At 39.8% G+C, this 12,403-nt stretch overlaps 1 protein-coding gene across 2 annotated transcripts in view; it reads left to right on the top strand.

Annotated features, from left to right (window-relative positions):
- The window catches only part of EXT2 (exostosin glycosyltransferase 2), a 1,719,054-nt gene that overhangs the window by 507,242 nt on the left and 1,199,409 nt on the right, over positions 1 to 12,403 (top strand). For both annotated transcript variants that reach the window (XM_044078315.1, XM_044078314.1), the window contains exon 6: positions 4,943 to 5,082. In XM_044078315.1, the coding sequence (XP_043934250.1) occupies positions 4,943 to 5,082 (140 nt within the window). The remainder of the gene's footprint in view (positions 1 to 4,942; positions 5,083 to 12,403) is intronic.

The following is a 12,403-nucleotide window of genomic DNA, read 5'->3' as shown; positions in this document are numbered from 1 at the left end:
GCTCTTTTACCAATGTATCATTACAAATGCTCTTTATTTATTTTAATTTATTTTAACTTCACTTGTTAACTGGGATAGTACTTTGATTTAAATGATACATTTTCGGGTTCAGCCCAAGAATGGCAATAAAACTGACAAAATAAAATACAGCCATAACACAGATGAATCATGTCTTCAGATTTCAGTAAATACAAGATGCTGTCTAGTTTTTACAATTTGTATACGTAAAACAAGAAGAGGGGAGGCTTGGTTTGTATTTGAGTAGCAAAACTTCTTAATGACACCTGCATCATTGTATGCAGTGTGATATAAAGGAATATTCACTTTTGTTACAAAGGAATGTTAAGTTGTACATGGTTGACATATCGCTGAACCACTGCAGTGTAAAATACATATGTTATATAGATTAGATGTGAAGGGAGTGGGTGAAGAGAAGATGGAAGAGTATAGAGCACAGAGTAGAAAAGTAGTAATTAGTGTGTATAGATGGTTAGGCTGGATGGCTGAGAGATGAAAAGGGATTATTGAGATATGTGGCTGTTAGGTAAATTGGTTATTGACTCAGAAGACAGATAAGTGCTAAGAAGAAAAAATGACCAGACTCCAGACTGAGTCAGTGAATACCACAACACTCGGTAGTGTAACAGTGAGGAAACGCTGCAACTCAAGTTCTTAAGGACATAAAGTAGCCCACATCAGGTTTGGCTGTGATTTGACCAACACCATCATAGTATTCAGTGGTCTGGTGAGAAACAGTGTAGCTGTGGCAGTTTTCATAATGTTCTCTAGCTGAGTGGTAGGACAAATCTGTAGCAGCAGGAGTACCATAGTCCTCCACTGGCAGGACAGCAGTCTAGTTGCTAAGGCCTTGCCCAAGTGTCCACAAGTGTTGCCTGTACAGCCACTAGGGACCTGGGGTTAGGCACATTCTCTGTGGCTGTTTAGGTCCTCTCAGTGGGCAAAGCTACTTTTGTTGAAGTTGCTGTTGGGAGAAGGTGCTGTGAAGGTGCCCCTGCTTAGCCAGAGTATTGTACCTGTGCCCGGGGAAGCTGTTGCTGCCAATAAAAATCCTATTTGTCCTAAATTTTCTGTCAAAAAAAAAAAACAGAAAACTAAACATATACCTACTCCTGTGCCAGTTTCACTGGATAGGAGTAGCTTATTGAGTCTGGCTGAGAGCCTTGTACAGGCTATTGGCCTTCTTATCAAGGGGTTTATGGTAGGAGGAAAAGGGACTCCTGTTTTCCTGAAGAGGTTCAAGAAAATGAATCTGGAGAGGAATGAGGTGGACCAGATACAGTTTTTTTTTTTCCTCAGAATTCTGATTCAGACTCAGGAGAGACATATTATCAGAATCTAACACTCATCAATTTGTATAACTCAATAATTTGTATAAATTGGATTTTTTTAGAAATTACTTTATATTTTAGGTTTATAGATGATTACATTTTTTTGTGTAAGGGGAGGTGAGTTTTTAATGGAGTCTTTTGTACAATATTTGCACTGTAACCACTTTGGTTTTGGTTTTGAATTTGATGGCCTAGAGAAGGGAAAGAAAGTTACTTTCCTAGATGTAGAATTGGAAGGTCATGACAGTGGCAGTATTGGTATTAGGGTTCATAGAAGATTTGAGAATGGAGGGCACTTTTTAGATAGAAGGAGCTGTCATCCCCACCATTTCTTGAATTTGTTACCCTGTGGTGAATTATTACGTGTAAGTAGATTATGTAATGATACACTGGTATTAGAAGTAGTAGTAATTAAAACCCGTGCTATAGCTAAACAAAGGGGTTATAATAATGAAATTATTGTAAGAGTCCATAAAAGGTTGTTTTTGGATGATCAGCCTATGAATATGTCCTGTCCTGTAGAGAAAAATAAGGGTTCCAAAGCGGTTAACTATACATGTATTGAATGTAAGAAAATGTATTTTGTTACAGTGTTTAATGTTCTTATGGATGAAATAGTTAATACTGGGCTTTTCTTTTTAAAAGTAGTGACTTTGCTGCAATTTTGTGTACTAGACCCTTTATATCTTTTAAGAGAGGGCAAAGTATAAAGGATGTGACTGTCCACAGTACGTTTTCTTTACCTGAATGTCGACGTAATAGAAATATAAATACTTATGGCACTTGGGCATGTGGGGGTTATTCTATATACCAATATATAGTGAGATTTTTTTTAAGAGTGTTAACAATGTTTGGTATAACCCCATAGCTGAATATTGTACTACAGAAGGTGTAATTTATGTGTTAAAGTGTCCCTGTAATCTCTTTTGTATTGGTGAAAGTAAAAGAACTTTTAGAGTAAGATTGCAGGAACACTTGAGGGATATCAGAAATAACAAATGTGAAAGCCCTTTAGCAGTTCATTTTTATTCAGTTCATGTAGGGTCAGTCAGTGGTTTAAAGGGTTGTATTTTAGAGCAGTTCACAGCATATAATAGTTTTCTTTTAAAAAATAAATTATGTAAGGAAACTGTATTTATTTTAAAATATGGTATGCTGACACCTACTGGATTGAATATGGAGTGCAGTTGGAAGTCTTTCATGTGAAGTTTTTAGTGATTGGATGATTTTATTATTGCTGTTAATTGTTGGGAGTATTTAATGATGCTTTTTATTGATAGTAATTAACTCCTGGAAGGCCTGTGTGCCGAGGCTGTAGAGCAATTTTGTATTTTTGTATTTGTATTAAAGGATTTAGATCACTGGATGAGTGTCGGTTTTTTATTTATCTTTTATTTAGTTTTATTTTATTTGTTGTTTTGATATAAGCAGAATCTCCCTATCTTTTCTGTGAGACTATTTCTAGAATGTGCCAGTGATTTCAGAGGGAGAACCATACGTTTTCTCAGTCCATTAGAAAATCTTATAAAATGTTACAACTGGAATTTCCAGAACCCACTTCCATCTCCCCAGTCCTGCCAGCACTGGAGGATGTGTTTATCATAGCCTGTGGTTTCCGTGATAGCCAGCCTGCTTACACCTAAGAAAGCAGATTGATTGTACAAAGTCCCTCAGTCTTTCAAATTTGTATACACTCATTCCAGACCAGGCTTAGCAGTATAACTTTAGTCAGTCCAGCTGGTGCCAAAAAGTGTATGCTTCTCCATCTTTAATTGTAAAATTTTAAATTACCAGGCACATATGTTAAAGTATATTTTGACTAATTTTGAAAGTAAGAGGAATGTTTCCTCTGCAGTTTCTTCCAGTGAGGTAAAATCTGCTTTGAGTGGTTTAGTTTATTGATTTTTCATGTCACTTTTCATTTTAAAATAGTGTGTAAGACTCTGTAGATACTACGTACAGGGCTGTAGCCACTAAGAGATTTAGTTTTTGGATCCTCTGCTGCAGAGGTCATCAAAACATGTGATGAGAGTGGTAAGTTGATACGTGGAATTTCTCAGTTTTTTCAATCTTCCTTCCTTTCCAGCTCCCTCATACAAGTTTGGCAAGAACCTTAATAGTCTTAGCAAAATGCCGATAAACAGACATTTAAAAACAATGGCAAGGAGGTTCCATAAAGAAATAATTAACCTACCAGAGCAAAGGACAGTCAATAACACTGAATGACAATATAAAGGAACTTGTTCCCCCTTCCCACACTGACAGTTCCTTATCCCTTTCAGAAAGTCTGAATCTCCATTTCTTTCATTCTGTGGAAACAAATCTGTTCTGAGACTAATTCACTAGGGTTACAGATGGCAGTGGAAGGAAAGCCCTCCTTTTCTAGGAATCATTTCACATCCACCAGACCAAGCCCCACTGTTTCCTCCTGCCTGATGGCAAGTTTTCTCAAGAGGAATAGAAGCAGTTCCTCCTTCCCAATTGGGAAGAGGTATGTCAATGTGAGTTATTGCCAGCTATGCCAGGAAAAGTACGGCAGTGGATGTTTAACATGTGCCAGCACAGTTAACTACATTTTGTAAAGAATTACATGTCATTTGCATATCAAACTGATTTGTACAGATGCTTGTGTTGAAAAATGTATTTGTAAAGCTGCTTGTGTTAAAAATGTGCCAACAGTGTTCCTGCTGAACAGAAAAAAATATACATTTATTTATTATTATTGTAACTGTTCAAATGTATGTTTTAACAGAGGATACTGGAAGAGAAGAGGTTCATTTCAATTCAGCTATCTTTGAAAATAGTTTGAAATTAAATTACCAGGCTTAGGCCATAAAGATTGTATCTTACAATTCTCAATGCAGCCAGAGACAAAATGTCTGTACTAGGAAGATTTATGTATTGTTTTGAGGTGAACTAATTGCTACTGTGGAAGGTGGAGGTTTGAAGGTGTGAGACCTGCATTGGTACTCTGGAGGAAGAGCAACTACTAGAGAAATCCATCCCGATCATATGAAGCAGAAGGTGAGTAAATCCAGTTTTATAATTTACTGTTAGTGAAATGTCATTTTCTGGTTAAGTACTTCATGCAACAGTCCTTTTCATATCACTTCTTTTGTTATGGGGTCTGTGTGTTTATTGTGAAACTTTTGCTTACCCAGGAATTGTAGATGGTAGGAGACTTTTGTTTGTTATTGCCGTTTACATTATGTTTACCTTTAGTGTGGTTTTTAGTTTTGCTGTTCTGGGCTTCAGCAGGAGCATTTTTTCTCATGCAGCAAAAAATAATAGAGTGGTGCAAGTGTTGCACTGGACCCTGTAATGGCCACAGCATGCCATTGCAGCAGCACACATCTTGGAAGTCATTTTCTGAAAAGATTGAGATGGGAGACTAGTAGCATCTGGCTTGACTAGTCCCAATCATGTAATATTCTGCCACAGTGATCCAAATATTCACTTAGTTGTACTTCTGCTGTTTGTTTTAGGAAGCTACATAACTTCATAATAAACAGTGGGCCAAACTAAAACATAATCTCTGGAAATTGCAGCTCACGGGTCTCTTCTTGCCTTGTAATGGTTGTTTCTTTTGACAGGAGGGCACCTTCTGCGTGGTAGTGCGTGGGGCACGTTTAGGACAATCCCTGCTCAGTGATGTCCTCCAGGCTGGCTGTGTCCCTGTTGTTATTGCTGACTCCTACATCCTGCCTTTCTCTGAAGTTCTGGATTGGAAAAGGTAGGTATAGTTCAGTCTTTCATCTGACAATAATGATATACTTGGTAATTGTTATTAAAAATAAAGCAGGAGTAAGTGTGTATGATTCCTCAGTTCTAGAGAAACTGCTGATCTGCTTGCTGTGTGTTGCTGCTTGCATATTACTTTGACTTGATGTCAAATTTAAACTTAATACTTTGGATTATCTGGTGCTTTATATATTGCAGATTTTATGGTGGAGTTATGGTATTTTAAGAGTTTGGCATTTAATTGTTGGACTGCAGCAGTATAATACCTGATTACGTGACTAGTATGTGAAGAAGGGCTCAGATCAGTGTCTCGTAGACAGGTTTCATTCCAGAAAATATTCTGTTTATAGTAATACATTGACTAAATAAATTTACTGACTTTTGTCTCTGCATCATTGCCATGGTCAGTTATTTATGCTACATTTGATGCAACACTGCTACTTCATTGTTGAGCACTCTAATATTAAGACCAGTTCTATACTTGTTTGTAACTTATTTTTACTTAATAATAGTTCCCTCTAACCTACTTTGGATTTAAATGTGAGATGAAGACATAGCTGATGCAATTGCACAGAAAACTTCTACTTCAGCCTTATTATCTCTGGTACAGCCGTATCATTTTAATCACTTCTGTTGTGGTACACTGTATTAATGTAGGAAATAACACATTTATTGTTCCTCAGCCTCTTTTTCTACTTATTACAGTTGTTTATATGTCTAGTTCCAGTTAGCTGTTGTGATTTATTCTAACTTATTTTCTTTCTTTTTGTTCTAATCCACTGTTTCAGTTTGTCCTTACCAAATACTTTGTGCATTTGCATTTTGTCACCTCTGTGCAACACAGTGTCTGTCCATCACTGAATTCTCATACTGAACATCACCTGATTTTTTTTTGTTTTTGTTATCGCTTTTCTGTATTCTGTGTGCACTTTTTTTGTTACTTTATTTGTTCTTGCACGCCTGTTTATTCTTACATGCCTAAACTCATACATGCTTCTGTGATACATGAGTGGGGCATGCTTTTCCCCATTCTGCTTGCTGACTACCAGTTTCTTTCTGTTCACTCAGAAAGGCCATCTTCCAGGCATCCAGGAAATTTGATGAGTTGCCAAGACTACTACTCTCTCTCTCTCGTAATTCTAGAGATGCCTTTGTTCCAGAGGTCTGAGGGTCTGTCTTCAATCCCCCCCACCTGGAGTCACCAGCATTTAAGGCTGGACCCTAATTGTGCCTAGCTTGGAGAACTGCCCAAGATCTCTTTGTTATTAATGCCCACGCAACACTGGTAAGAGGATGGAATTTCTTAGTAGTTTTATTCTCACCTATCATTGATGTAATGTGCATGCCACTCAGATGGCAGTGCACAGTAAAGGCCTGTGGTGCATGCTTACTTCTGTGCATTATGTGACTGTCAGCTAAAGGGGCCATGCAGTGCTTGGGAAGACTCATAAATGCGATGATGTTATCTGTCCTGATGTTGTACCTGGTTGCTTAATTTTGCTAATGGGTGGTATGGATGTACATTGATCCACCTCCATTCCCAGAGTTGGTGAACTGGCGGTGTTCATTGACTTCCACCAATGATTGTTTCCTCTGTTGCCAAGGCCACTGACCATTCTTTGGATGTTCTTCATGTTTCACTGTTGCAGTCATTACATTTGGTTAATCTGCTTGGCAGGTTGCCCTCAGTCGGCCTGATTAACAAAGTCTTGGTCCTGCGTCGGTTGCTGTCCCTTCTTCCAGGTCGTCAGGGGTATAAAACATGCAGTCGACACCATTGCATCAGTCTTTCTTGCCGCACGGTGCCCGAAGCAGAAGCAGTTCGCAACTGCCGGTTGGCCGACTCCTGAAATTTTTATTTTCGAGTTTCAAATCCGAAGTCTTCAACTAAAAAGCTAAGTACCCCGTTGGGGAAACATTTTCTTGCTCCTTACCGATATCAGTAAAAGTTAATAATTGCATTAATTGTGGGAAGCAAATACCTCATAAGGATTTTCATTTGTACTGTATTCCTTGCCTAGGCCCTGACCACAACATACCTTGCTGTCGGTTTTGTGCTTTATTTAATCAAACATTGGTACATTTTTGCTTCTAAATATTTTGGCTCACGTTTTAATTATCCAGAAATGTCGTCGATTAGCAATCCAACTACCGGAATACCTAAAAAACGAAAGAAAAAGACAGAGACAGGCTGTTAAGTCCAAAACTGCCGACGATGCTTCTCCTAAGCCAGTCGCCAGTTCATCGGTTCTCAGTGAGGTGCTTTCGCAGCCCGTGATACCCACTACTTCTGATTCGCAGGCCTCTACTGAGACCCATTCAGAGTCTGATATGCCGCGAGATGCTTCAATTATGGAACCCGCTGATGTCTGTACCTTGGATGGGTCTGGAGCCGCTGTGCAGCACCGGCTTCTGAGGGTGTTTTCAGGCCTACAGATTTGTATATTAGACCGACGCCATTTTCACAACTAAGGCCAAAATCTCGACCTATGCCTAAAAAGACGACGCCTGGGCCACGTGTGCAGACCCCCATGTCTAAAAAAAACAAATGATCAAAATGGCTGAAGATTTAATTACTCTAATCAGGAGTAGCCAACCCCCCACTTCTAAGAGGCCTAGGCAAGACATCGATTATGAATCTTCTGAACAGGATTCTATTTCTTCTAACTCTTCTAATGAACAGGAATTGTCTATACCTACTTATGAGGACTCTGATGCAGAAGATTCCATTCCTTCTGCTTCTCCCCTTGAGGATTTTTCTTTTGGGGAAACTTTACATACCTTAAGGGAACATTTCCACTGGGAAAGTCAGGATTTCTCTGAATCTAAAAGGAGACTTGGGGATTTTCTTCTTCTTCCTCAGCATAGGCTTTTGGCTATACCCTCCTGTTCTAGACATTGTTGATGTTTTTTCATAATCTAGTATTGCTCTTGATTCTCTGCCTCCTTGTAAGCCAGACAGATAGTACAGGGTTCCTGACTCCCACAAATTCCTTTTCAAAAATCTTGTTGCAGATCCTGAAACCATTTCTTAGGGTCCCGAGGGTATTAAGGCTTCTACTGCTAAAAATCCTACCCCTTCTGATAGAGATTCCAGGGCGCTGGATAGATGGGGTAAGAAGGTTTACACTTCTGCAACTCTGGCAATCAGGGCTTTAAACTGTCAATTTCATATGCTAAAATATCAACAGCATATCATGGGACTGCTTAAACAAAAAATGATGTTAATTTCTGACTGTGTGGAAAACAAAGATTTACAGGATTTATTGCATTCAGCTGAACAAATTGGAAAACATACTTTGCAATATGGTTTTGATTCTTTGGAGGCTTCTTGCAGGGCTGCTGTAACTGGGTCTGTGCTAAGAAAGCATGCTTGGCTGAAAGAGCAAAATCTGCCTGATCATGTTAAAGCAAAATTGTTGGATGCTTCTTTACAACAGGACCGTCTCTTTGGTAATAAGGGTGAAGAAGTTTTAAAAAAGATGGAAGATAAAGCTAAATCTATGCAAACTGTAAAAGATTTCTTACAAAGTACAACCTCCAAGATTTAGTAGGCACTGGCCTACTAAGAATTGGTCCTTTCCAGTTCCTTCGAGAGCCACTCAAGTCAAACCCAGACATTCCAAAGGATCCAGGTTTCAGTCACAAGGAACTTTCAGAACAAAACAATGGGGTGCCTCCTCTTCCAAATCTGGAAACAAGACACCTCCCTATAGTAAGCAGTCTCAATGACTTCCCTTTACTCTTACCAAGCACTTAGCTTTTAGCCGCCCCTTTGGGGGGAAAACTGGCTCTTCATGCAAGAAACTGGCAACTTATAACCCAGGACAAATGGGTTTTAAATATAGTATCCTAGGGATACAGATTTCATTTCCACACGTTGCCAATTCCAAATGGATGGCCAGACCTGCCCCCAAATCAGTGGGCTGTGGCCCAGAAACAAGTACTTTCCCTCATGAGCATGGGGGCTAGTCAACCAGTATCAGAAGAGGAAAAGGGACAAGGTTTCTATTCAAGACTTTTCCTGGTACCCAGAAAAGACAAATCATGGCGTCCAATTCTGGACTTATCTACTCTAAACACCTTTCTGGACATTCCAAAATTCAAGATGCTGGCTCTTCACCAGTTACTTCCTATGCTAGGCAAAGATGCTTGGTTGGGAACTCTAGATTTAAAAGAGGCTTACCTGCATATCTCAATCAGGGAAAATCTTGCAGAAGATACCTCCGGTTCAAAGCAGGCTACTTGCATTACCAGTTCTCTGCACTGCCCTTTGGCTTATCTACTGTGCACAGGGTCTTTACAAAGTGCCTGGCTCCAGTAATTGCATTTTGCAGGCAAAGAAATATTCAGTTATATCCGTACCTGGACAATTGTCTAATTCAGGCAGAAAACAAGGACACTCTTCTAAACCATCTGGCATTTGTAAAAGGGTTCTAACCTGTCTAGGGTACACTATAAACGAAAAGAAATCACAACTGATACCCTCTCAAAAAATTACATTCCCGGGTGCAAGCTTGAATACAACTGACCAGATGGCTTTCCTTACGCCAGAGAAGCAAATTTATTTGGTGACTTACTTCAAACAGGTGGCCACAAAAACCCTGCTTTTTGCAAGGCAAATACTGCAAGCCTTGAGGTTCATGGTCTCCTGCATTCTTCTAATTCCATATGCAAGATTGCATATGAGGAAACTTCAGTAGTACTTAAAAAGTCTATGGAGTCAGCATTGTCACAGCCTAGACACAATGATTCCTATCATACCTTGCCTGCAATTAGAGTTCCTATGGAGGGCAGAGGCCTGCCACCAAAACAAGGGACTGCCATTCACACCACCCCCTGCCGCCCAAACCCCCTAACTACAGACGCATCATACTATGCTTGGGGGGCACATCTGGCAGGAAAGTGCATTCGGGGCAAATGGAGCCCAAATCAAATGCAACTTCATATCAGTCAAAAAGAAATGCTAGCTGTACAGAATGCAGTGACAGCCTTCAAGGACTACCTTCAAACAGGACAATTAATGATAAGGACAGACAACACCATGGTTATGTGGTACATAAACAAACAGGGGGGTACACACTCCTGCCCCCATTGCAGACTAGCCATGACATTGTGAAACACGGCCTTGACCTATCAAGTACAACTACAAGCTCAGTTCCTGCCAGGAAATCTGAATACTCTGGCAGACGAACTAAGCAGAAATCTCATGGACCCACACGAATGGAAACTGGAACCACGGATTTTCAACATGTTGACACACAAATGGGGGAGTCCAGACATAGATCTTTTTGCCTCACCCCAGAACTATCATTTGGACAAATTTTGCACAAGAACTCATCACAAAAAAGCCTGGAAAGTGGATACTCTATCCTTCAGCTGGAAAAACCTATCAGTCTATGCCTTTCCCCCTCTGCCTCTGATCTCCAAAGTTCTACTAAAAGTCAAACAGGACAAACCAAAAATTATTTTGATTGCTCCAGACTGGCCTCGCCAACACTGGTACCCACTCCTGCGCAATGTGTGTCACACTTTCCACTGTGGCACCTGCCTCAGACACCTTACTTACTGTCTCAGCAGAACAACCAAAGTCTGCACACACAGCTCCAAAGTTTGAATCTTGCAGCGTGGCTAATCACCTAAATTCACCCTTGGCATCCCTCAGCAAACCTGTGATGGATGTCGTTTTGGAGGCGAGAAGGCCTAGTACTAGAAAATCTTATGCTGACAAATGGAAAAGATTCTGTGCCTGGAATCGATCTCAAGGGACAAGCACAGCAGTAACCAATATTCCTCAGATTTTACAATACTTAACTGAGATGCTTCACAAGGGCCTGTCCTTTTCTTCCATAAAAATCCATGCCTCAGCCATTTCAGCTCATTACAACACAGAACCTCCCCTCTTCTCTGCTAAAGCAGTATATCATAGGGAACTTCCAAATACACCAAATACGAAAGAAAAGGAAATCCCAGGAGAATTCAAATCCTGCACACTTTATTATTTAAAACACAAGTAAAATAAACGCTATTGAAATCATGCGTTTTCGTCTTCACAAAGACTTCCTCAGATCATACATGTGACTTGGTCAATAAGCAGCTTTATATACAATTGATTATCAATTATCAAACATCAAAGGTTTTTTAAATATTTATTATACATTGTATAAAGAAATTTAATGGATTTAGATGTTACTTTTTAATGGACTAGGCAACATTTCTTTGAAAAAATGGAGGAACACGATTGGTGTTTATTAATTGTTTATTAATTAAATCAATTATATATAAAGCTGCTTATTGACCAAGTCACATGTATGATCTGAGGAAGTCTTTGTGAAGACGAAAACGCATGATTTCAATAGCGTTTATTTTACTTGTGTTTTAAATAATAAAGTGTGCAGGATTTGAATTCTCCTGGGATTTCCTTTTCTTTCGTATTTAGTATATCATAGGGGCCAAAAGCTTAAGACCACCCAGGAGAGCTCCATTCCCTGCCTGGGACCTCCGTTTTGTATTGGAAAAGCTCACTTTCCCTCCTTTCGAGCCAGCTGCTACTGCAGACTTAACATTTCTCTCCTGGAAGACGGCTTTCCTTTTAGCAGTCACTTCAGCTAGAAGGATTTCAGAATTACAGGCTCTTATGGCAGTGGAGTCTTTCATCATTTTTCATGCAGACAGGGTATCTCTCAGGACCAATCCATCCTTCATGCCTAAGGTGGTATCCAGTGTGCCTCTTAATCAGACCATTCATTTGCCAACTTTCTTTCCCAATCCACAGAACAAAGGGGAGCGGATTCTGCATTCATTGGATGTACACAGACAACTTAGGTTTTACTTAAACAGGACAAAATCTCAAAGAAAATTTGAACAACTGCTGGTGGCATTTGCTGCAGGGGAAGAAGGAAAGGCTATTTCAAAGCAAACCATTTCCAAATGGATAAGCCATTGTATTTGTTTCTGCTATATCCCCCAGGGGATCAGATCCCATTCCACCAGGGCTGCATCTGCTTCTACAGCCTTTCTCAGAGGTGTTCCTACCAGGGACATTCTAGAAGCTGCTACCTGGAGCTCAGTTCATACGTTCACCAAACATTACCATTTTCCACTTTTCTCTAAATTCAAAGCTGGCTTTGCCACTGCTGTCCTGCAGGGCCTTATAGCTGGTCCTAATGCTGTATAAATCCCTCCACCCAACCATAGCTTTAGGAATCTACCCAAATGTAATGACTGCAACAGTGAAACACGAAGAAATAGTACAGTTGTGTACACTCACCATAAATGTAGATGTTCGAGTGTATTCACTGTTGCAGTCTTGG

The sequence above is a fragment of the Protopterus annectens genome, chromosome 7.part0 (assembly GCF_019279795.1).
Source record: "Protopterus annectens isolate FY-2018-M chromosome 7.part0, PAN1.0, whole genome shotgun sequence".
Taxonomy (NCBI): Eukaryota; Metazoa; Chordata; order Ceratodontiformes; family Protopteridae; genus Protopterus; species Protopterus annectens.
This window is presented reverse-complemented; position numbering and strand designations above follow the sequence as displayed.